At 40.3% G+C, this 26858-nt stretch overlaps 1 protein-coding gene across 1 annotated transcript in view; it reads left to right on the top strand.

Moving 5' to 3' along the window:
* chd6 (chromodomain helicase DNA binding protein 6) overlaps positions 1 to 26858 on the top strand; it is a 129611-nt gene that overhangs the window by 77404 nt on the left and 25349 nt on the right. Inside the window, 22 exon segments of the mRNA XM_034149866.1 lie at positions 1706 to 1823; positions 3049 to 3135; positions 3400 to 3537; positions 7510 to 7631; positions 8669 to 8912; positions 10298 to 10474; positions 11437 to 11580; positions 12181 to 12279; positions 12384 to 12540; positions 14286 to 14496; positions 14996 to 15191; positions 15847 to 16011; positions 16555 to 16734; positions 17299 to 17409; positions 18338 to 18358; positions 18360 to 18541; positions 19324 to 19404; positions 19791 to 19909; positions 21512 to 21671; positions 22631 to 22720; positions 23480 to 23583; positions 23780 to 23909. Coding sequence (XP_034005757.1) covers positions 1706 to 1823; positions 3049 to 3135; positions 3400 to 3537; positions 7510 to 7631; positions 8669 to 8912; positions 10298 to 10474; positions 11437 to 11580; positions 12181 to 12279; positions 12384 to 12540; positions 14286 to 14496; positions 14996 to 15191; positions 15847 to 16011; positions 16555 to 16734; positions 17299 to 17409; positions 18338 to 18358; positions 18360 to 18541; positions 19324 to 19404; positions 19791 to 19909; positions 21512 to 21671; positions 22631 to 22720; positions 23480 to 23583; positions 23780 to 23909 — 3036 coding nt within the window.

Below are 26858 nucleotides of genomic sequence, written 5' to 3'. Positions count from 1 at the left end.
TATATTAATTTACATATTCACAGAGTCAGCGTTTTAGTGCCAGCTGTCTTTCCTGTATTCGTCAGTTTAATCCTTAAACTGTGTTTCCTTGAGCCTGGAATATGAAATTATAGCCTTAAACTCTGTGCACTGAGCTCTGATTGAACATAACTGCTCTGCAGCTGGTCAGCAAGTAAGAAGTCAACCAGTGTCGTAGGACAAACAATTCAGAAATAACCCTGGAGTGACCTCACTAACCCCAAACCCTGTTTCGTAGCACAGGTCACAGAACTGTATACTCACTCAAAGCATCACGGCCCGTCCACACAGCAGCGTTAAAAAAATCTTGGAGGTGGGTGTATCTGAAGCTTGGGGATTTTTTGCGAGCAAGGCACCAACAACCAATCACATGAATCTCCCTCCCCCGACATACGAAGCAAAAAAGCCCGAAGTAAACTGGATATAAACTCCCCAAACAGGCGAAAACCTACCACTGTCTCTGCCACCTCCCTCCATGCCTGGCTCCTCCGGTTTGTATCCCGGTAGGTAAATAGGGACTGGTCATAAAGCACCGGGTGATTCGCTACCGCTAATTTCTCCTCCATGTTTTGGAATATGAGGAAATGACCTGCGGTATGTCTCTCCCAGCTTACACGCGGTTTGATTGGCTAGCGCTTGAACTGTCAGATTTGCATAAACGGGATTTGATTGGCTGACGCTTCCACCTCAGCTTCAAAAGTTGAACATTGCTCAACTTTGAATCCTGAAAATCTCCGCTCTGCTGCCCACAATGCAGTTCGGCGAAAAGTGAGGCAAAGTGACGTCACCCCATTCAAAGTGAATGGGCAGAAGCGTTCCAAGATGTTTTAACGCTGCTGTGTGGACGGGCCGTTATAGAAATGACTTGACTTTGTTAGAGCTACTTAGTAAACAGTTTTTATGACATTGATTCCTCCCGGAGAAGTTGCCTTCACACGGCTGTGTTTGAGCAGTGGTCTTCTCTCCAGAGGAAGCTGTTTCTCTTGCTCTCACTGAGGCTCCGCTCGGGGGTCTCTGGAGACGCTCCTGCTTTGTTCCAGCACTTTGTATCTTAAAGAAAAGGTCCTATGCAGATATATCACTATTATTATCATCCTAATTTATTCCCATGGGTGATGAATAATACATGGAGAGTTTGCTTATATCAAACTGAATGGATGTGAATGTGTGTAACATTTAGGGTTTTAAAACATTATTATACATAATGCCATGTCGTCGTTGACAGCATGGTTCATGTACAGTACACTGCAGTGACATCTATATTAGTCCGTTTATAGATTGGGCCTTATGGATTCAATCATCCATGTCAAACTGTAGCCATAGTAACCACATTTGTTCTGCTTTCTCTCCCATGGACTCTTATGGGAGGCGTCCCTATTCTCCCTTGTTCGTTTACATTCAGCAGACAATGGTGCATACAGATCAACATTATAGCCAGAACCGTTTGTAGGAAACAGTGAAGGACAAACATCTTAACTTCGCTCTTTTTTATATCCCTCTATCTAAACGTTTTTCTCCCTACTGTATATGCAAAAATGGGCTTTGTGTTGAAATGATAATGGAGAGGAAAGTTACTGTGTGATTTTCCATTATATAAGTCTTATTGGATTTTTAAAACAAGCAAACTTCATACATATGCTTTACTTAATGAAAGGTGTGTTGATTATTTTGTTTTGTGTGATTTTAGTTCTTATATGCACTGCAAGTGGGCCACTCTGGAGGAGCTGGAGAAAGATCCCAGAATCCACCAGAAGATTAAACGCTTCAGGACCAAACAGGCTCAGACGAAACATCTGTTCACAGAGGTAACCATTCATCCATCCCTGTATTCTGTCCAGGCCTATCTTCTCCTTTCAAATCTGGCTGGACACATTTCTATTTAATAATGTAGCAAAGCTGTTACTGACAGTAGTTATTGGAAACATGTAAACGTGATTACTTCAGGGTCATAATGAGGGTCACACTGTCTCATAATTAACATCCAGTGTCGCTGCAAAGTGTTGAAAGTGCTGGAAAGGTCAAAAGGTTAACTCCATCATACTGTAACCAAGGCAACACCAATATTTAGAAGCCTAATTTGCCTTCAACGACTAATTTCAATTTTATGGTAGTGTTTTTTAGACTTCATTATTTTCCTATATCAAGGCTATTTTTAATAAGTATTGTTAAATCTCATTCAGAACAACACTGTTAAATAAAGAGAAATTACAAATTGTAAAAAGCAATGAAACAGAATCAGCGTTATAAGCGTTTGCTTTTATCATAATAAGGCTATTTGTTGAATGGAAGCTATTGAAAAGAATGGAAACTATATTCATATATACAATGATAATCGTCTAGCAAAACATTGAAATGTTGCGTTGATTCTGTGGCATATGTTCATATGATATGAAAGCAATGGAAAAGATAGACATTTCAATAATGAAACTGAATTTTCAAAACAATATTCGTACAAAATAGAATTAATCCTAAAAACATAGATGCTAGTCTTACTCGTTATTTTACCTTCTCTACACAGCCTTTAGAGTGGTGCAGGAAGTTCTTAAACTTGGAAATGAGTCAGCATTTTACCACTGAATACATTTCTGTGGTCAACACAAGCTCAACAGATTTTAAAGTTTTGTTCTACAACAAAAAATACGTCAGTAAATAATGCACTCATCCTCACATCGAGCATTAGTCACCTTTAGCTTATAGATGACCTGAAGTCATACAACTGTGATTTTGTATATTTATACTTCTAGCCATTGCATTTACACTTCAAAAATCATATAGTGGTGTTAATATGTGGAGATTATTGTGTAAGTATCATAAACGTGTGTTGGCCACAAATCCTAGTTTTTGCAATATTCCAAAAACCAATGGACAGATCCCATTGCTATTTCTTGAGGGAGCCTAACTTCTGGGTCAGGGTACAAAAATATGTCATCACTGCACCACTCTATTGCTTTATAAAATAGTTCCATGACCTGATAATTAATTAATGCTGAATAATGTTGTTGTTCCATCTCTATGTGTCCCCTACTCCAGTCCGATGAGGACTTATTTAACCCGGACTACGTGGAGGTGGACAGAGTGCTGGAGGTGGCTGTTACTACAGACACTGAGACTGGAGAGGTCTGTACAGGAGCACTAAAAACACACACACACACACACACACACACACACACACACACACACACACACACACACACACACACACACACACACACACACACACACACACACACACACACACGCACACGCACATGCACATGCACATGCACACGCACACACTCTCACAGCAGCGTTTGTCTGGATTGTAAATGGTTACCACTGAAGGTCCTCAGTGTGGGGGTGCACTCTTATTCCTGTGGCATGTTTTCCCCTGTGTTATCGTAGGAGGTGACCCACTACCTGGTGAAGTGGTGCGGCCTCTCGTACGAGGAGGCCACCTGGGAGCTGCAGGAGGACCTGGACCCCGAGAAGATCAAGGAGTTCGAGAGGATCCAGAAACTACCGCCTGACCTCAGATACATGGTGAGGAGGAATACTAAACGAGAGGGGAAACTGCAGTTTGATACAATATTTATGGAGGAAAAAATGTAGAAAGCTATCTTGTTTTTAAAGTGCTACATCAACAAAACTGGATTACTATAGACAGAAACACTTATCTGTGAAAGGAGAAATAGTGTAATAATAATACATACATATTGGCAGAGTATTGTTATCAGGGGAAACTAACATTTTGAAATCCTGTGAAATAAAAGCCAGTGAATGTAAGGCTTTCATTGGAAAACTAACATCATTTACCAATGCATTGTTAAAAGAGCAGTCAGCCGGTCTGGATTTGATCAGAATCAGAAAGAGCTTTTCTTGCCAAGTTGATCTACACATACGAGCAACTGACTCTGGTGTGTATGGTGCATAAATAAAACACAGTAAGAACAAAACGAAATGAAATGTAGGATTATAATTAGGGCTGTCAAGTTAACGCGTTAATAACGCCACTAATTATTTTAACGCGATTAACGCATGTGTATTTTTTGTCCTCGGCCGCCCCGTAGTTTCAGAGCGCATCGAGTTTAAAATACCATCTACAAGCTGATGCTGACAGCCCCGCTCCTGCCGCCCGCTTGTGGCAGACCACACTTCCACGCTCACCGGCAGGACCGGACTGGCCATCGGGAGGACCGGGAGGGTGTGTGTATGTGTGGCGCGAGCGAGGCACACCTTACGTGTTGTTGTTGTTGTTAGCATCTGGTGCTAGCTAGCTGCGCTAACAGATATAAGGAGCTGTTTCAATGAAAACAGGGGAGCGACATTTCGCCGACAACTGCGCCGAGCACTTGACTTTATGCAGGTAGCCAGACAGTGGGACATTGTACGAAAAGTCAGCACACTCAGCACGGATAGTGCGCGCAACATGATTGCAGCGTCCAGGCAGCTCCCGTTCGAGCATATATGCCTTGAGCTGCACATAGCCCCAACGATCCATCACAGGGTCTCCACACACACACACACACACACACACACACACACACACACACACACACACACACACACACACACACACACACACACACACACACACACACACACACACACACACACACACACACACACACACACACAGTATTGTATGAGAGAGGTTCCAGGTTGAATTGAGGCGAATATTTGTAATGTTCAGAGTTTGTTGTGTTTAATATTCATGAGAATATTTGTCATTGTTCAAATGATAATAAACAAACATATAAAGCATATTTGTCCACTCATAAGTTGATAAGAGTAGAGTATTAAAAACTTGAAAAATATCCCTCTAAGGTACATTTAGAACAGATAAAAAATGTGCGATTAATTTGCGATTAACTATGGACAATCATGCGATTAATCGCGATTAAATATTTTAATCGACTGACAGCCCTAATTATAATACAAACTTTTAACCTCTTAAAGACGACGGTCCCCCCAGTGGACCCCCCCCACCGTTTTTTTTTGAGACTATGTCTCATGGCTTCTTAACATTTATGAAACTATTAATGTGTAGCACCAGATTAACGGGCAGAAACTCAGCTAACTGAAGATATGAACCATTTTTACCAAAACAAAACACAAGGGTAATACCAAGCCTCTGAATTAGCACTAAGCGAAAAAATGCTAACGCACTTAGCACAGAACTCAAGATAAAGATACCCTTATTACTTATCGTAACTGCACATACAATATATCCGATTAAAGCTGAGACTCCACAGATTATATAGGTATAGTATCATCACTGAGCGATCCAAACTTGCGACAGGGGAAGCAAACACAGACATCACAACACGTACCTTTACGGAGCTTTTACGGGAGATCGTCTCACCGTAGCTGTCAATCTGATCAAAAGACGTGTTCAATGGCATTAAAACGAGAAAAAACGCGGCTGAATAGGTTGATCCATAGGTTAATAATGTATCTGGCTTTGAAAAAAATATTTATAATCCATAATTCTATTTTTATGTAAAAATCGTAGAAAAAAAGTTAGCTGCTAATGGTAGCCAACAGAGTGTATGCAGCTTCCGGTTTTGGCCACGCGTCACTCTCACTCCTTATTTGTTAACGTGTTGGTGTGTGTAGAACTTTCTCTCGATTCCATTGGCTCTAGCGGTTATAAAGAGATTTCATTCATCAAAATCGAGCAAGGGGGGCCAGAGATATGCAAAATCCACCCAAATGACCCCAGAAGTGGTTTTATTTGGCTAAATCTCTCTATAAAGGTCAAATTTCACTTGTTTTGCATCAATCTTGATACAGGGTACTTATTATATGTTGTACTTTGGATTCCTAAAGCTTTTAGTCTACTAACCCATCATCCAAGGGTAGTTTTCACTATAAGTAAAAAATAATTTTTGGACGGACACTATAATTTACAGTTTTTTTACTATGTTCTGAATCTGAATTTTCTTTAAAATAAAAAACATCTATATTGATTCTGACTTTTCTACATCCAACTCACAGGTTTATCATTACTTTGAGAACAAAGATTATTAATTTAACCCTTTTAGAAGTGAAGATATGGTCATTTGTTCTGGGAATGTCATTTTCGAGCCTGAGACCTGAAAAACAGGCTCAGGGTTAACAGGTTAACATGGGAAATAAAAATAGAGAAATATTCAAACCAAATATAAATATGCAAAAAACTAACTACAGTATAATAGGACAAAAAAGGTCCTAAAGCCTCTTGCCAGAATGTGTCCAGGGTCGGAGGGATTTGCAGATTGCAGCCAATAACCTTCTCAGCAGAGTGGATGATACGCTGCAGCCTTTTTTATTTTTATTTTTATTTGTCCTTATAAGTTTAAAGTCAACACAGAAGTTGCAGAACAATTTGCTTGAAGCATTCAACCCATCATTCACATTTAAATTGAATGAATGTGCTAAATTAAGACTTTTTACATCTGTAAATGGTCTTACAACACTCTCCTGATGCTCGGTTTCTTTTCCAATCAGGCAAACATCTGTCAAAGAGCACATCACCAGATTTGAATTGCTAAAAGATACAGAGATGTGGGCGGCAATTCAGACCTAGATAGAAAATAGTGAGCGAAAACACTTGGGTCGGTAGGCAGATGAAAGAAAAAGGAAAAACAACATCATGTGTGTCTATTTCATCTCAGGAACAACACCTGCCCACTTCTGCTCCATCTCAGATTCACCATCTTGCCCTTGTTTATTTTGTCGCTGGAAGTAATGGCAAACAGTCAGTGTTGTGGGCTTTTCTCCTCCAGCTGGATTTGATGTTTGTTTTTGGATGTGAAATTGAGCTTTTGAAAATCCATGTCGAGCCTTTTCTCTTCTGTGACCCACAATCCTCTCCACACCTGTGATTCACACTGCATCAATATGAAGAACAATCAAAAAACCTCAGCAGAAGCCATTTATTGTAAGATACTCTTAACAGAAATCATCTGTCTAACATAATCATTTACTTTGCTGGATGTTGAATGCAAATTGCTGCTCAAAATGTAGTAATTTTCTTTTTTCTACCGCTGAGAGAAGCAAGAGTGAGACCTGAGAGAATTATTCCTGCTCTCTTGCTGTTATTCTTTTCAAAACTAGTATTTTAACTTATTACGCCTCGGCAGCAACAATCTGTTGCACCACTTATTTTTGGTCCATTTCACCTCAAAACTCACACAGCATCCTCTCTTACCTTTTTCAAAATTGGAACAACTTATTTACCTCTCATCAGAATCAGAAATACTTTATTTACATCGGGGGATTGTGTTTCATGATAATTCTTCCATTTCAGAAGGAAATACAACAAAAGATTAACAAAATTAAATATTTGTATTAACATAGGAAGTAAGAATGTGCAATTAAAAGATTAAATAAAATGCAAAGAATTCATCAAAAATCATTTAAATTCCAGATTCTTTGCTATTTCTGTGGTTGGATGTACCGTGGAGATCTAGTAGAGGATAGTGGGTAATATAATATTTAATATTTTAAATGTGTGTGTTGTTATTGCAGGAGCGTCCTCTTCCAGAGAAGTGGCAGAAGTTGGATAACTCCAGAGCTTACCGGAATATAAACCAGCTCCGAGAATACCAGTTAGAGGGAATGAACTGGTTACTGTTCAACTGGTACAACAGGTGAGTAAAACAAACGCTCTGAAACCAGTTTTAACACTATTTAGCAGTGTTTAGAAACACAGGAGAACAAATATTTTGTAATCTCTCCTGTATGTTGTCATTTTATATAACACAGCAAGACAACATGTCATTAACGTATTATAAAACCTAAACTGAATTAAATGTATTACTTTGTAAATGTACCATCACCTGTATAACTGAATCTTTTCTTAGTCCCATCATGCTTGACTATATTTATCAGAATGAACACTTCGTATCACTAAGTCTTTTAACACCTCAGAATTAAATGAATATTTAATGATTAGTTGTCCATATATTAACATTTAGGATGAACGTTAGCAGCAACTCAACGGTGAAACAAACAAAATCTCTCTACAGAGATACAGAGATTAATAAGTTACTAATATAAAAATAGGAAGTAAGATCAAATAAGAAAGTGAAAAACAACTGCAACAGGCTGCATGCACTAATGATGAAAAGACATACAAGTTTTGATACATCTTTTTATGGTTTGCGGTGCTGAATTGCATTTCATCAAATTAAATATTTAATGTCTGTTTGAAATTTGTGAAATGCTTTGCTCCGATTGCACACAAATACGTTTTATGTTGCTAACATTATTATAAGAAATGCAGATCCCACTGTTGTGATCACACAAAAAGTAATACATTTTAACATATCTTCAACATATTGTTTTATATGAAATTGTAACCGCTGTGTCACGATAAACATTGTTCTACCAGATTCTTGCCAATTCATCTCCCCAACACAAATCGTTTTTAATGAACTTAATTAATGCACTCATAAGAATTATTTATTTATATAACAGGGACAGAGCACAATACTAAACATTGTTGTGTGTGTGAAAGTTAGCTCAGAGGCTTTTTTTTCATCTGGCCAGATTTTTCAAAGTCACCCTACAAAACAAAGGCAATGACATCATAAAAAACATGCAAAATAGAGCTGCATAATCAATGGAGGTATGTCCTGTATTTGGACTATAGCTCTTACCGATCTCGCTGTCTGTTTCGCTCTAGGAAAAACTGCATCCTGGCAGATGAGATGGGTTTGGGAAAGACCATCCAGTCCATCACCTTCCTGTTTGAGATCTTCAGCATGGGGATCCGCGGCCCCTTTCTCATCATCGCCCCCCTGTCCACCATCACCAACTGGGAGCGGGAGTTCCGTCAGTGGACCAACATGAATGTCATCGTGTACCACGGATCTCAGATCAGCCGGCAGATGATCCATCAGTACGAGATGTTCTACAGAGACAAACAGGTAGAGCCTGAACCTCTAAAAGTGTTGAATAAACAAAATGCTGGAAGAAGCTCAAAACACAACGGAAACCAGGGGACACGAAAAGTGACGCACACAGCTGGGACCGGAGTGCATGTTGACATTCAGGTGTTTTTAAAAAAAAAAAAAAAGATTGACCTTTATTGATCCCCCAAAGGGGAAATTCAATTTTCCACTCTGTATATCAAAATAAAAATATGTGTGTATAAAAAACAGTTACATACAAATACAGACAGTTATATTCATGCACACATGCACATGCATTGTTGTTGTACAGGTACAATACACACAGTTATATATGCACACATACACGTGCATTGAGAGGATCCAGAGCGGAGAGCCAGCCAGTCTAGCCGGCGCCAGGAGCAGTTGGGGGTTAAGTGCCTTGCTCAAGGGCACCTCGGCAGTGGCCCAGGAGGTGAACTGGCTCCTCTCCAGTGCCAGTCCACACTCCGTATTTCTTTGGTCCGATCGGGACGTGAACCGGCGACCTTTCGGTCCAAAGTCCAAGTCCCTACAGACTGCCGCCCAAAACCTTTGTCAGTGTATCTGAAATGACTAGGTTCGCTTTTTTAGCTAGCTAGCTTAAAGCAGATCTGTAATAATATCTGAAGGTATCATACGATTCAATTGTTAAAAACAAGCCAATCATACTTACATTTGAGACTTTATATCTCTTAACGTTAACAAGCCATCCCCTCCCAGCTGTGTGCGTCACTTTTTAGTGTCCCCGTTCCCGTTGTGTTTAAGCTTCTTGCAGCGTTTCGTTTATGCAGTGCTTTTAGTAAACGCATCTTTCGTCAGGTTGGTGAATGTTTTTTAGATGCTTTGCATGTGTTGGTGAAGTCGGTGAAGATGTTTCTTCATTTGCATGTGCTTTGGCGCATTTTTTTTTTTCTCCTCGTGGAAGTGTTTTTGGCCAGTGTAACAGGTTTGCACCTGTCGGCCACATTTAAGACAGATATCCATTGAACAATCTTTATTTATCTCACCTCTTTTTCCTCTCTACTTCACCCCCCCCATGTAGGGTGGCTCCATGTTTGGACATGCAATGATCACATTGTATTTGCAGAGCATTTCAGTGTAGTTATTTACCATGACTTCTACATCTGGAGTAAATGCACTAGTTGATGTTCCTTCTGCTGCACGTCCAGTCTGATGGACTCATAATTACAACAATGTATGCAGCTCCTAGTTCTGACTTTCTTCTTCAAAATAAATGTGCTGATGCATAATAAAATCACTTTTCAGCACTTTCAGAGGCATTAAGCGTTTTTATTATAAGATTAAAATGAGTGAGGCATGAAGCTCCTCTCCCTGATTTAAGGATGATGTCCTTCCCTGAATCGATACTGTTCCGTTCTCAGGGTAACACCATCCCAGGCATCCTGAAGTTCCACGGCGTGATCACCACCTTCGAGATGATCATGGCCGACTGTCCGGACCTGAAGAAGCTGCACTGGCGCTGCGTGGTGATCGACGAGGCCCACCGGCTGAAGAACAGGAACTGCAAGCTGCTGGAGGGACTCAAGCTCATGAACCTGGTGTGTGTGTGTGTGTGTGTGTGTGTGTGTGTGTGTGTGTGTGTGTGTGTGTGTGTGTGTGTGTGTGTTGTGTGTGTGTGTGTGTGTGTGTGTGTGTGTGTGTGTGTGTGTGTGTGTGTGTGTGTGTGTGTGTGTGTGTGTGTGTGTGTGTGTGTGTGTGTGTGTGTGTGTGTGTGTGTGTGTGTGTGTGTGTGTGTGTGTGTGTGTGTGTGTGTGTGTGTGTGTGTGTGTGTGTGTGTATATTCTTTTTCACAGACGAGACTGCACCAATCTGTTCAAATCACAAATCATAACCTCGAAAAAATATTTTCTATAATCTGCATTTAATGTCTATTTAAGGTTGTGTGTGTTATATTTATTTTGTTGTTTTTAATGATTTTTAAATTAATCAACCTATACATGCAGTGTCTATGAGTACCTAAAAAAGTGATCTATAAATAAAATGTATTATTACTTTTTTTTATATATTATTCTTTCTTTATTTTATTTGATGTCACTCTTAACCATTATAGGGGTGAGACAAACAATTGAATTAGATTATATCAACTTCATTCATAAATTAAATAAGACAATACAAATTAATAAACATAAACAGTTAAGATATACATATTCACTTTATCAATAGTATCTACACATAATGAAAAATACAGAATCAGTTAGAATATTTATAATTCAGACCAATCTTATACTAAGAGAAAATATATGAACATAGGATGCTATACACAATACAAAAGTGTGTTGCAGTGTGCCTAGTCTGAATGATCCTCTTCTAGCTGCCAGGCTCTCATACAGGCACTCTTCTCCTGTGTCTAACCGTCGATCTCTTTTTGTGTCATGTTTTCTCTCTTCTGAAGGACCTCTTGGGATACCGTTTCAGTTCAGTTTGAATACATGTCATGACGAGCAGCATGTTCTGAGATGTAGTGTTTGTGTTGAAGATAACCCTGTCATGGTTCTCACAGGAACAAAAGGTTCTGCTGACAGGAACCCCTCTGCAGAACTCGGTGGAGGAGCTGTTCAGTTTGTTGAATTTCCTGGAGCCACTGCAGTTTCCCTCAGAAAGCACCTTCATGGAAGAGTTCGGAAACCTCAAAACAGACGAGCAGGTGTGTTGAGAAAAAATGTTTTAATGTTGGTACAAAACATCGTAGACTTCAACCAGGACTCAGTGGAGAGCAGTGTTGTTTGTGTTCAATGTAAATGCATCCACAAATTGCTTCCTTTCCAGCAGTTCTGCGTGTTTTGTTGCTTTTTTTATTTTACTCAAAACAGAAATGTTTTTTAGAAACAGACTACAATTTTGTATCCGGGGGGGAATAAGGTTTGTGATATGTGCTTCATTTAGAATAAGTTGAGTAAAGAAAGTAAAAAATGGGCCAAAAAGATAGAATAAAAAATGATAAAACACAAGTAAAAGTAAAAATGTGCAATAAAAGATATAATGAAAACAAAAATAACAATATTATGTTGGATAAGAAGTTAATGTAAAAATGTGCACATTGTACAATATACACTAACTATAAATATATGAAAAGGTGTATAGGCAGTGTATTAGTAATGAAAGTTATATAGACCTGCACAGTTAAAGAAGGTTGAATTACGCCCTGTGGACATAAAGTAGAAGCAATATGCTTTTCTTTGAAGAACAAACCTTATCATTTGCATTTTCATCATATGCACACCTCCTCCTGTGTTCCTCTCGACAGGTGAAAAAGCTGCAGGCCATTTTGAAGCCCATGATGTTGAGGAGACTGAAGGACGATGTGGAGAAGAACCTGGCGCCTAAAGAAGAGACCATCATAGAGGTGGGCTTCCCTGGGTCATCAATATGAATATGTCTGCATCTCAAGTGGTACATAACATGAATTCATAATATATTGATTATTTCCCTCCTTTTGTGAATGTGCAGGTGGAGCTGACCAACATTCAGAAGAAATATTACCGCGCCATCTTGGAGAAGAACTTTTCCTTCCTGTCCAAAGGAGCAAACCAGCACAACATGCCCAACCTCATTAACACCATGATGGAGCTCCGCAAGTGCTGCAACCACCCCTACCTTATCACAGGTGAACACACACACACACACACACACACACACACACACACACACACACACACACACACACACACACACACACACACACACACACACACACACACACACACACACATTTCTTGAATGCTGAGATCGCACTCTTTCGTCCTCAAAATGAATATCAGTGCCCTCTTATTCTTCCCTGATTGTAAGTGCAACTCTTTAATGACACCACAGCTATAATTAGCAATTAATTAACATTCTATAATTACACTGCACTTTGATACAGCAATATGTTTTCCACCAAAAAGCAGTCATAATAAACAGAGTAAGAAACTGATCAGAATCAAAAATCCTTCATCTGTTCCGGAGCCGGAACATTTACATTGTTACAGCAAAGAATACAGTGCAGGTAAAGGCAAAATAAAAGAGTAGACAAACACATCAAATGAAGAGGAAAGCACACAATAATAAAATCAAATAAAACATTCAAAAAATTGGGGATACTAGCAGGATCACAATGTTCCAAAAAACTAAAAAGAGCTGTGTTTATTAAACTAAAACGGAGCATTTCTGCTTTTGTAAACTGTAGTATAGATGAGACTAACAAATGCGTTACTTCCGGGCAAAAAGTACGGCTCCGCCCACTTTTGGGGGAAAACAACGCTGTCATTTGAATGGCGGTCAATACATATTCTGAAGTTTTTGCCAATTTTTGGAAGAAAACCGTGGATTTTTGGATCTTCAAAGAGCCTGATTACAATGGCCAGTCAGGCAAAAAATGACATTAAGCCATTAGAAATCGACGATCAGGCTCGATATATGGTTAAATATAGCAGTAGGCTATCGATTTTCATAGATGAGAGTAACATCTACGTCACTTTACGGCCCCGCCCACTTTTGGGGGAAACAACGCTGTCATTTGAACGGCGATCGAGCCTGACGCCACAGAGCTTCTGTTACTGTCCTTTGTTCTTAGAGGAAGTACAGAAACACTGAATTCTGGATTTGTTTTAATGTTTGAGGTGCAATAAACAACACAGCAGCTTTTTGGCATGATAAAACTATTATTTTCCACCTCGCTCATGAGAGTAACAGCTGGAGAAATTACAGCCTTGCCTACTGATTTTAATTTAACCATATATCGAGACCGATTGTCGATTTCAAATGATTTAATGTAATTGTTTGCCTGTCTGGCCATCGTAATCGGGCTCTTCGAAGATCCAATAATCCACGGTTTTCTTACATTTCTGATCGGATTGGCAAAAACTTCAGAATTTGTATTCACCGCCATTCAAATGACAGCGTTGTTTTCCCCCAAAAGTGGGCGGGGCCGTAATTTTTGCCCGGAAGTGACGTAGGTGTTACTCTCATCTATGTGCTCATGTGTTTCATTGTTGGTGAATAGGCTACTGCCTGAATATGCTTACAGTAATGAACATCTCTGAGCAGAGGACACATTTTTGATACTAGCCGGCCCGGCTAAAATAACTGGATGGCCTACCTGCCTGTCAGCCTTCCATCTTTGTACAAACTTATCTCGTGCCCTCATTGGTCATGTGCGCGTTCGTGTGTGTTGGAGGAGGGGCTCTGTAAGGAAGTGGCAGATTTTCTCCGGCTGTGTATTTTCAAATTCTAGCGCACTCGAGCTGGTTTCTCCAAAATTACCTAGTAAAAAACATCTTATTGATATTTTTTTTTCTCTTGTATTTATCTGCATTGCATTTGATATTGAGGTTACTTTTACCCCCCTCACCATTCTGTTCTTCCTTCCAGGAGCGGAGGAGAAGATTCTAGATGGCTTCAGGAGGTACCACAGCCCTGACGCGCTGGACTTCCAGCTGCAGGCCATGATCCAGGCGGCCGGGAAGCTGGTGCTGATCGACAAGCTGCTGCCCAAACTGCTGGCCGGGGGACACAAGGTGCTCGTCTTCTCCCAGATGGTGCGCTGCCTGGACATCATGGAGGACTACCTCATACAGAGACGGTGAGGGGGGGGGGGAGCGGTGGAAGAAAACAAAGTTAGATCAAGCAGGAGGGCAGAAAACATTACTTATGAAGAAAAGTGCCCCCTGAGCGATATTCAATACATTTGACAGCGAAATAACTATGAACTTTATGATGAACAAGCTCCATACTGTACACAAATACCCCAAAAACCATAATAGGGAATCTTTAAAAATATATGTATGTAACCTGCTAGCAAAATATTCTTAAAATGGTATTTGAGTATTCTTGAGATATTTAGGTTCAGACCATTCCATAATTGAACACTGATTATCGATTAGCTTTGTGATTTAGTGGTAGTTCTACAGAGCTTTCTACACAGTATGTTGTTTTGCCTGGTTGGGTACCTGCTGACATCAGTTTGGATGTGTGTTTGGATGTTTTTTGCATCACCCAAAATGTCAGGAGATTTGAATAGATGTAGTTTCTTTGTTAACCTTGACATTATCAACAACAACTTTTCTGCATGTTTCCTGCAGCTACACGTACGAGCGCATCGACGGGCGCGTGCGAGGGAACCTTCGGCAGGCGGCCATCGACAGGTTCTGCAAGCCGGACTCGGACCGCTTCGTGTTCCTGCTGTGCACCAGAGCGGGGGGGCTGGGGATCAACCTCACCGCTGCTGACACCTGCATCATCTTCGACTCTGACTGGAACCCCCAGAACGACCTGCAGGTGGGGGGGGGGGGGGCACAGAGTCACACTACACACAGGGGGCGGGGTCCATGCAAGAGTCCAGAGTTGCTGCTTTATGAGCCGTTTAATATTTAGTGGCATTTATTATTCCTTTTGAGACTGAAATACTGTATAGGACAAAATGCATACTTCAAAGAACTATTCTGCTGCTAAAAATGAAGTAAGCACACAGTGTTACCTGTCAGTGTGAATCTGTCACAGTTTTGATGCAATGGCTGTTTCAATTTCTAGTCAAAAAGTGTATTCCTCTCAGAATTGAGTGACATTTCCCTAAATGATTGAGACTGCTCTTTGTTGGCTGAAAGATTTGTTCTCCTCCGCAGCCAATTAGTATGTAGAGAACTATTGGATTGAATGGGCTCTATGTGTAGCCTAATAACTCAAATCAGTTACTCTTATTAGACTCTTTCTGAGTCTGGTCGAGCTTACATTTTGAAAACGGGGGGTTACAATGGTATTAAAACATTGTAACCCTATTAATGTAGGCTCACATTACATGCATTAATGAATAGATTTGAAAGATTGCACAAAACCCTCAATACGTCTAGTAGCAAGGACATTTATAAAGCATCAGTATTATACGTTATATATTATGTTATATTGAATATCTTTACTCTGACCCGCTCCATGCCAGGCTCAGGCACGCTGCCACCGGATTGGCCAGAGCAAAGCGGTGAAAGTTTACCGACTGATCACCAGGAACTCGTACGAGAGGGAGATGTTCGACAAGGCCAGTCTGAAGCTGGGCCTGGACAAAGCCGTGCTGCAGGACATCAACCGCAAGGGCAGCGTCAACGGGGTGAGGGACTATCAGCCGATATCAGGGGTCACATTTTCAAGCCGATTTCAAAACCAGTGTTATTATTGGCATCAGTAGATCATTTTACCCCTGCAATGACTGCCTTGACAGCCAAATGTGAACAATACCATTTTTTTTTTTCGTGTTCATTCTCTTCTATCGAAAAGTCAAAAAGACTCTGAGCACAATATTTTATTTATGGGTTCTGAAAAAACCCTGTACAGAGAGTTGCTCCGTGAATGACGTTAAAGTTATGACGGATTCCCCCTTTTTCTCCTCAGGAAGCCTTTTGCCTCCCGTCAGGTCATCATTGAAAATAAGAATTTGTTCTTAATGGATTTTCCTGGCTAAATAAAAGTTCTACTACTTTCTACCTTTTGTACCGATTGCAGCGTGAACATCGGCTGATGTCAGGCTGATGCATCTGGGCATGAATATTAGATATTGCAAGATATTGGGTGTTGCACTGTGTTTTCTCCAGGATGTCCCTTTAGATACTTTACAACTGGTCGATTCTCATTGTGTGGCTGAATCTTGCTGCAGGTGCAGCAGCTTTCAAAGCTGGAAGTTGAAGATTTGTTAAAAAAAGGAGCATACGGAGCGCTGATGGACGACGAAGACGAGGGCTCCAAGTTCTGCGAGGAAGACATCGATCAGATTCTTCAGAGGCGAACTCAGACCATCACCATCGAGACTGAAGGGAAAGGGTCCACCTTCGCTAAGGTAGAAACCTGAATGATGAAATCATCTGTTCACAAAGCTCTAAAGTTATTGTTGTGTTGTATACATTTTAAGTGTGTTGTTTTGATGTTGTTTTGATGCATTTTAGCATGTACAGTGCCTTTTGAGTAGCATGAAAAGCGCTTTATAAAAACTACAATATATTTACGTATACTGTCTGAAAGGTGTAGTTTCATGAAGTGTTGCTTAGATATTTCAAATCTTTTTCATCACTCTTTTTTAATGTGCAATGTGTTGGATGGTGTACAGTATATCCTAAATCATTTTTGAGGCGATGGAATTGAATAATTTAAGGCCTTTCATTTTTTACTAAGAGTAGTTTTCTTGGCTTAATATGGTGGTTATTTTGTCCCACGGTCTAAATGTTGTTCCTGAGGCTTTTTGCAGGAAATGCTTGGAATATTTTGGCATGAAGTTCAAATATGAAGACACTAAATATTTGAGGAAAACAATTCAGCTCCAGTCCAAACATTTGGTTGGATTCCAACATCACTCACAACACAGATAACATCAACCAGAGTCTGACTTCTGTTATGCTTCCCTCAGGCCAGCTTCGTCTCCTCTGGTAACAGAACGGACATCTCTCTGGACGACCCCAACTTCTGGCAGAAATGGGCCAAGATCGCTGAGGTGGAGATGGACTCCAAATCCGAGAAGGTACAGAGAGAAGGAGAGAAGAGGGGAACAGATTTCAAACGGGAAGCAGGAGAGGAGGGAAGAAACACAAAGAAGGAAAGGATCTTCAAAGAAAAGGGACAGAAAAGGAGAGGAAAGAAGAAATCAGGGGAAATGTGAGCGCAGTGACAGAAAGAAAGGTGGATGCTGAAGGTGAAGCAGGGAAAGAGTGAACAGTAACCATTCAACAGGAGATATTCGTGAATCATGCCAAAGTAAGAAGAAGGTAGTAGTGGGAGAGGAGGAGTACTGGGGGAATGGATGGAGAAAGCAACATGGGGAGCGATACAAGGCTTAAAGAGTCAATAGGTGTGATCCAAGTTAGAAAGCACAAAGATGGAGGGATGTGTAAGCTAGAACATAGTCAACAAGAGCATGAATAGAAAAGATGATAAAGGAATGATGCTTTTCCTTTCATTCTGGCTTTACTGTTCTCTCCTCTCATCTACGCTACCCTCCTTTCCTTTACTCCTCTCTGTTCCTTTTATACTTCTTGATCTTCCCTTTCTCTGTTTTCTTTACCTTCTTTTGTCTTCCCCATCTCTTCCTCATCTCCTTTCTCCTTCCTCTCCTCTCAACTACTCTCCTTTTCTCTCCACTCCAATTCTTCTTCATCTCTTCCCCTATCATTTTTTTCCTTCTCCTTTTCTCTCTCCTCTCCTCTCCTCTCCTCTCCTCTCCCTCTTCACTCTTCCTCCCCTCTCATGTCCTCTCCTTCCCCTCGTAACAGATGGACTTCCTTAATGAATGAAGCAGATTGCACACAAAGCACTGCTTCTGTCCCCATACCTGTGTGTGTGTGCGTGCGTGCGTGCGTGCGTGCGGGCGTGTACTATGACACGTGTCTTGAAGTGTCGTGTCTCTGGTGTTCCTCTAAAGTTTCCTTTATACTTCTTTCTCTCTCTCCCAGGAGTCCTTGGTGATCGACACCCCCCCGGGTGAGGAAGCAGACCCGTCACTACAACTCCTTCGAGGATGACGAGCTGATGGAGTTCTCGGAGCTGGACAGCGACTCGGAGGAGCGTCCGTGTCGGACTCGTCGTCTCGGAGAGCGCGCCCGCCGCTACCTCCGGGCGGAGTGCTTCAGGGTGGAGAAGAACCTGCTGATCTTCGGGTACGACCTGGGAATACTTCATCTGTGGCTGCAGTTTAAAGAGGCCCTTTCATGCTTTTGGGGGTTTTCCCTTTTGTGCAAATTGCCCAACATATGCAAGTTACCATCCGGCAGTTTCTATGTGCTGGGGACTAGACATATCTAACATAAAACTTTGCTGTACTCAGCATTTATGGGTTCACAACCAGACTCTATGAGCTGGCAACTAGACTATAAGCACAACAAACAACTCATCTCAACTGAAATGTTCAATCTTTATTAAAGCCAAATATGAAATTGATCTTCAAATAATTACTTGATAATTAATAACACACTACTACAAATAATAGTAGTACAACAAATTATAAAACTCATTCTTAGCAAACGTAAGCCCTTGTCTGAAATGATCTTAATTCAAATGTATCATTCCTGTGCTTTCAGACATATTCATTTCCAAGAAAATGTAGTAAAATACATAATAATAAGTGCCTCTTTTTCATTTCCCTCTAAACAATATGAACACACACATCTTACAGTCTTAAACCTCAGTGATGCTCAGTCCATTAAAAAAGTTCTTGTGAGTTTATATATCTATGTTTACACCGGGGTTCCGTTGTGAGCTAAAGAGTGAACATAAATACATCAGAGCAAACTTCAAAGATTCTGAATTGAAGAGAAAATAAATGTACACTCTTTTTGTTTTATGTGACAAATGAAAATATATTTACTGTATCTGTTGCTACTATTTTTTCTCTCTCAGTTTATTTTTTACTTAGCTCTACATTCTTTACTGTGTGTTTCAGATGGGGACGATGGAAGGACATTCTTAACCACGGCCGCTTTAAATGGCATCTGGCAGAGGGAGACATGGAGGTGATCTGCAGGTAAGGGAAACATCCTTTTCATATTATTTCACTCTACATTCTGAAATGTTTACTAGGGGTAAAACAGTGAAAAGTCATACTAGAAAACACACCCCAGGGTTAGAGCTGTCATGCGAGTACAGGGTAGGTACTTTAAACATGTATGAAGTTAGAATTACTGAAAATGTCAGTGACCTAATTTTGGCATCACAAAATAAAATGAATCTAACGCGATTACTTTGTCTTTCTTCTGGATCACCTCAATATCAAATGAACTGAAAGTAAATACAAGAGAAAATAAATATTGATAAGATGTATTTTACTAAGTGTATTACAGTATGTAAGACAACAGAACAATGTAACCTCAGAAACATGGAAATATTCAAACTAATATGTTTGTTTTGCAGGGCTCTGCTGGTGTACTGCCTGAGACACTACAAAGGTGACGACAAGATCAAGAGCTTCATCTGGGACTTGATCACCCCCACCAAGGAGGGCCAGGACGAGGCGCTGCTCAATCACTCCGGTTAGCATTTCACCGTTAGCATGCGCTGTAACGTTAGCCTAAGGCCTTATACTCCACTTCCTCTGTTTAAAGAGCACTACACACATTTAGTATTGCACTCTTACAGTATAACACACACTAGGCAGACTGAAAGGGAAACAAATGTATGCAGCAGAACCAGACTTTAATGTTGGTTACTCCTTAAAAATTATATTTATATCATATTATAATGTCTTTTATCATAATACTTCATCATTTCTGGTCACTCATAGACTTTTTTGCACTATTCTATAATTTCCATAGTTGTAATAAATAATAATCTTTCTGTACTGCTTATTCCTTTCACTTTCCAGGGGTATAGGCTGAGTTTATACTGTACACTCAGTGATTAACAATTATGAATAATTATGTTATAACTCATTATAAAATGAAATGTTATGTTTTGTGATTGTTGATATAAAGCAATTTTGGTTTGTATGAGTGCTTATAACTACAATTATAAAGTGCTAGCAGATTATAATACATTATTAGAATACTTATAATTCATTTTAGACATGGTTATCACAGAAATCAAATCTAACTGATTTTATATAGCAACAAAGTGATTGAAAAACAAAACAAAAAAACTGATACAACCCCAATAGTAACACATAACTTTGATATTCTGACAGAAGTCAATAAACACATAATTCAATAAAACAAGAATAAAATAATAACATAAGAATCAATACATTAAATTAAAGTTGACCTATCTCTTTGAATCTCCCACTCTAATGGCGCATTTCCACTACAGCGCGGTTTAAGCGTGCCGTGCCGTGCCCGGCCCGTTTTTGGTTGCGTTTCCACTAGGCGTAGTTCCGGCTAGCGGGTACTTTTTCACAGTTTTTCCGGCTCTCCAAAATCAAGGTTCTTTCCGGGCCAACAACCGGGCTGAGTATGCTAAACTAGTGAGAGAATCGCTGGCAACTACAACAAAATGAACATATTTTACCGTGATTTAATTGTAATACACGTTTCAAAATGATGCCGAAGTAACAACATACTGATACCGGTTAGTAAAAACCATGAATTAATGCTTTGACAAGTCTGCAGACAGACGGCAGGCGAAAAACCTTTTAAAATGCGTGTTTTCTAAATGGAGATTGGCTAAGCTAACGCAGTATATGCTCCGACCGTCCACACTCACAACAACGGCCTATACAGACATAAATAAAGCAGCGACTGTATTCGCCATGACACAGACAGTCTGTGGTTTGTACTTGTTTAACTTTTGTCTAGTTTCTGAACAGATATGAGGAGCTGTGAGCTCTGAGTGCTAACAGCTAACGGCTGTGTTGTTTTTGTGTTTCGCATTGAAGATGACGTCACGGCTCCGCCTACACTGAGTTACTATAGTTACTACCCCAGTTCCTAAACTGTAATGGAAACGCAGCATAAAGTGAGCCTGGCCTAACAAGGCCAAGAGAGGCCTAGCCATACCGTAGGCGTACTAAGCCGAGCGAGGCCCTGCAGTGGAAAAGCGCCATAAGTGTCACTTTACAGGGGTAAAATGTTAGCATGAAGTTCAGTATTTAAAATCCATCATTAGGATTAACCAAGAGGATCCCCCCCCCTGTGCTCCAGGTTTATCGGCTCCAGTTCCTCGGGGGCGGAAGGGGAAGAAGCTGAAGATCCCGCTGAGCGTCCCTGAGCTGAAGAACGCTGACTGGCTGGTGCACTGCAACCCTGAGGTGGTGCTGCAGGACGAGAGCTACAAGAAGCACCTGAAACAGCACTGCAACAAGTCAGTGCACCCTCACTAACAGCTGTGTGTGTGTGTGTGTGTGTGTGTGTGTGTGTGTGTGTGTGTGTGTGTGTGTGTGTGTGTGTGTGTGTGTGTGTGTGTGTGTGTGTGTGTGTGTGTGTGTGTGTGTGTGTGTGTGTGTGTGTGTGTGTGTGTGTGTGTGTGTGTGTGTGTGTGTTGTGTGTGTGTGGTGTGTGTGTGTGTGTGTGTGTGTGTGTGTGTGTTTGTGTGTGTGTGTGTGTGTGTTGTGGTGTGTGTGTGTGTGTGTGTCATTACAGAAGACAGGAATATGAACTGTGCTGTGATTATTATTAGGGCTGCCCTCGACTAAAGATTTGTATTGTCATCATTCGTCATTTGGTTGATGAGTCGACTAATCGCCACACGTGTATGATCAATTATGATTATGAATAATATTTATTTATGTATTTATTCTCAAAAATGGTTTAAGTTTCAAAGGCTGATAAACTTACTATAACTTTATTATAACAGCATGGTATGTTGTGCTTCACATAAAATATAAAATAAAACTGTAATAATGAACCTTTGAAATATACATTAAATGTTACTTGTAGAAAGCACATTGAGGTCAGAATGATTATATTATAGGTCTGTATATGTTGATACAAAGCTATCCTGCAGAGGGGGGCTCGTCTCGTGCAGGATTTTCTGCACGACCGGTTTTCCGGCTGACGCGTCAAAGTTTAGTTTGGACATTCAGCGGTCGGCTCTTTCTTGATAACAGAATGCTTAGGACTTTCAGATCATGGACTATGTGCAGTCATATCAATCCGCAGAAAGAAGTCCTGTCAATATAACGTCAGTAGTGGCAAGAGGAGGACATTTATTTATTATATTACCGCATTAGAAGTGACTATTTTTTTCTTTTAGATTTTCACTAAAATGTCCGCCTTGCTGCACATTATCCCTTACATGTACCCCCCTCTCTCTCTCTGCAGGGTGCTACTGAGGGTGCGGATGTTGTACTACCTGAAGGTGGAGGTGTTGGGTGAAGCTGCCAATCAAGCTCTAGAGGGGATACCTGCCAGGTATGGAGTAGAAACCATGTTCTTGAAGTTATAATTATTGGACTGTTTGAGCAGGTGGTCAGTTTAATTGTTGATAAAACTGTCCTGCCACTTGATGCAAAATCTGGCAGGAAATGTACGTGATGATTAATTGAGGGAATAGCATGAACAAGGCACTTCTATGTACATAAGGATCTGATTTGTTTTCCTTTTTAGCCCTTAAATGTATCCTGTATACTGTATCCTGTATGTTCCCCTGTATCCTGGGGAATACAGTCATTTGACAGGGTCCATGTGTAAAATGGGTGTAATATTGTTAAAGCATAGGGGTAATATGGGTATAATAACAGTCTAATATGCGTGTAATAACAGTGTAACATGGGTGTAATATAGTTGTAATAATGGTCAAATAGGGCTTTAATATGGGTGTATTAATGTGTTACATGGGTGTTATAACTGTGTAATATGGGTGAAATAGCATTCAATAGATTTTGCAAAATATTTATATGTGAATGCCCATTTAAGAGTTAGAATAGCAATGGTTTAATGAATGAAAAGCCAAAGTCATTACTCTTTTAAAATAAATTAAAAGAAAACACTTGTAATGTAAACACATCTACCTGTTTGTTTGCATTACCAGTAAATTAAAAGGGGTGAGGAGACTGTAGTGGTGAGACCCTCAGTCAGAATAATTTGCCCCTGAGTGTTTGCTTGTGTCTTCAGTGAGCCTGAGAGTCCTGACAGCAGCGACTGACACATTGTGTGTGTGTGTGTTGACAGTAAACTGGAGGTGTCACTCCCTGACATCGACTACATAGAGATTCCAGCCTTGTGGTGGGATACAGACGCCGACAAGTCTCTGCTCATTGGAGTCCACAAACACGGTGAGCTGTCAAATTGCACCTTGGTATCTATGAGTGTTCGCCTGAGCACTTTAGTTCTCATACTCTCAGGTTGCTTCACCTTTTAGCATGTGTATGACCCAACACTATCCTTTGCATAAATATGAACCATTGTTGGTGTGTGTGTGAACATGTTTTTCACTGTGTGTTAATGCGGTGTGTGTTTTCCTTTGAACAGGCTACGAGCGGTACAATGCCATGCGTGCTGACCCTGACCTGTGTTTCCTGGAGAGGGTGGGGATGCCCGACGTCACGGCGCTGTCTGCTGAACAGGGAGGGGGGGAGGGGCCCGCCGACATGGCTGACAGGTAGAATATACACACACACACACACACACACACACACACACACACACACACACACACACACACACAGACACAGGGTCATACAGTGGAAAAAGCCTTATTTTAGAGCGTTTTGAAAAGCACCTCTGGTTGTTGAAGACATGACACATCACTTTTTCATTCATTTTCTTCCCTTTTATGATTTTTTTTCACATTTATTTTTGGTGTTGTATGCAATTCTTTAACAGCAAAAGTGTGCCTTTAGCCCCTTTAGCTATTCTAGATTTTTGATTCAGGATGATAATATTAATGTTATTTGTGTTTAAAAAATAGTGGTGTTGTATATATTAAAGTTGACTATCAAATATTAAAGTTAAAGTAAACACAACCTGACAACAATATTCAAAAATGTTAAACACCACACACAATATTCAGCTTGAATATGTATTCCTTGTGTGTACGCTGTATGTGTCTTTACCTAGTTTTTGAAATGGGGATGCTTTCAAGATTATATTATAAGTAAGGCAGAGCACTCGTTCAGACACTTATCAGTTGATAATGACTTTGGAAGTGCAAATTCTAAATTCAACCTTCTTTTAAATTAGCACAAATGACACACTGTAGTTTGACACATAGTAAGCATGGAACCCTGGGTAAGTGACCTATCCCCAGTTGCTTATAGAGTGATGCAGGGATGACGTGTTTACGTGTTCGGTGTAATGACGTACAACGGCCTCGACAACTGCTGTAGTCCTATTCAGCCACTTGGTAACAACCATCGTTTTTCAGACACGTCAACTCTTCAAAAATCCCCAGTGGGGTCACTGCTGATGTATTTAATGTCGTAGAACAAAACGTGATCCGTCTCTTAAATGTGTCTCAACCACAGACCTTATTTCGAGCTATTTTCCTAAATCCTATGGAGAGATCCCATTGACTCTGAGACGAGGGAACCGGTAGTGGTAAAATGCTTACTCACTTCCGGGTTTTAGGACTCGTTCCTGCACCACTATATAGAGTTATGCAGGAATGAGTCTTTGAACCCTGAAATGAGTTAGCATTTTAGCCATTCTGCGTTCCCTCATGCAGAAGTCAACAGCTAACTAATCATTATTTAACACAAGTAAACACGTAAACACAAGCTTAAGAGATATTTACGTTTTGTTCTACGACACAAATATATATCACTAAATACCCCACTGGTGATTGTCTGAATTGTCTGTGTCAATAGAAGATCAGTTCAACAGGTGTCTCAATGAGACTACAAAACATCATCACGCTAACATTAACCGCCTTTAGTTTAGCGGTGGTGACATGAAGTCATCTGACCGTGCTGCAGTTCCTTTGTAGCCTTACACAAGCGTTTTACTTTGCTTTTTACCAATAAATCATAAAAGCGGTGTTAATATGTGGAGATGATCCTGCTGAACAAAACCTGTTAAGTATCATAAACATGTGTTTGCCACAGATATGATTATTCTCTGCAATATTCCAAAATCTAATGGAAAATCCCATTGACCTTTTGCCAACGGATCAAAATGCTATCTTCAGGGTCTAAAGTAGAGACAGGTGCAGGAGACACACACGCACGTCCATAAATCAGCTTCCTGCAGCCCCCATCAGGAGCCTCTGCTCCTTCCACGCTCTCTGCCTCCTTTACTCTCTGTAGGAGCCATCACAGCAGGAGGTTGCCAACTCTGGTGTGAGAAACACACGGTGCCACCTCTGATGTGTGTTCTATCAGCAGAGCCACCTCCACGCCCACACTGCTGCTTCACATGCCGAGTGTGAAGAACAATGTTATAAACACATAGGAAGATATGCTGAGGGTGACATTAGCGTGACACTTATTTCAACCAGATCAGTGACAAAAATACTAATGGGGAAAGAGAGACATTTATATAGATGACAGACACAGCAGCACAATCCGCAAAACTCTGAAAGATGTATAAAGTCATTTCTCTGGCAGTTTCACTTTACTTCGAAGTGTTCTAAGTAGAAGCTATTCTGACAAAAGCCTGAGAGTTATAATTGACGGAGAGAGTGACTGAGAGGGAAAGAGGGAAGCGTAGACTTAGCGTGGGAAATGTATTTTCCAGAGTTGTGAAGATGAGACACGTGTGAAGCTTTGATCGTCTTCCTGAAGGTAATTGAAGTTGTCGTCCGCTTTATTACCTGTTGAACCTGAAGCTGCTCCCCGCTGAGCCGCTGTGCTGCAGGAGCATCTGCTGGATCAGAATGCTAACGCAGCAGGCGGCCAACACAGGGTGCAAGCAGGATGGGGAAATTAAAACATTACCAGGATGGATCTATAAACCGTCAATATGCTCAACAACTGCATGAAAGGTTCAGGTGCTGCCTCAGGAATGGCCGCAGTGTCTGGACAACAAGTTTTCTATTTATGAATCTTAACAATTCTGGACTGGACTTAAACTTGTAACGTTTTTATGGAGGATTGCTCGCTTGAGTTGCAGAGAGACTTTTATTTAACTTAAAGTGATGTTGATGGACAGGGTAGGTTCAAGCTCTTTTCAAACGTCTAAAAGTCGGCAATGAAAGAAAATAAATGACAAAAATACAGATAGTGTGCATTATTATTAAGTGTGTAAATATCCAAAATACAACAAAAAAAAGTAGTTGCACATAATTCATCCCTCCTGGTTTACAATATACTGTATGTACTATGTAGTGTTTCACAAAATGTTGTATTTATATAGTATTTTATTATATAGTTGAACTATATATTGTTTTGTTTATCTTAACTTCCAGATTGCATTATTCAGATTTGCGTGAGCTTACATTTTTTTTGAAATAGTGAATATGTCAATGTCAAAATGTCTCAATGTCAAAGTGATTTAACATATTTTAAATCAAGCCTAAAAGTTATGAAAGAAAATGATAAAAAAAAGCATAATAATCGTTTTATTCACACTTTAGCTCTCTATTAAATGTTGATAAACATATGAAACACAT

The sequence above is a fragment of the Trematomus bernacchii genome, unplaced genomic scaffold, assembly GCF_902827165.1.
Source record: "Trematomus bernacchii unplaced genomic scaffold, fTreBer1.1, whole genome shotgun sequence".
Taxonomy (NCBI): Eukaryota; Metazoa; Chordata; class Actinopteri; order Perciformes; family Nototheniidae; genus Trematomus; species Trematomus bernacchii.
Note: the sequence above shows the minus strand (reverse complement) of the source record. Positions and strands in the feature narration are given on the sequence as shown.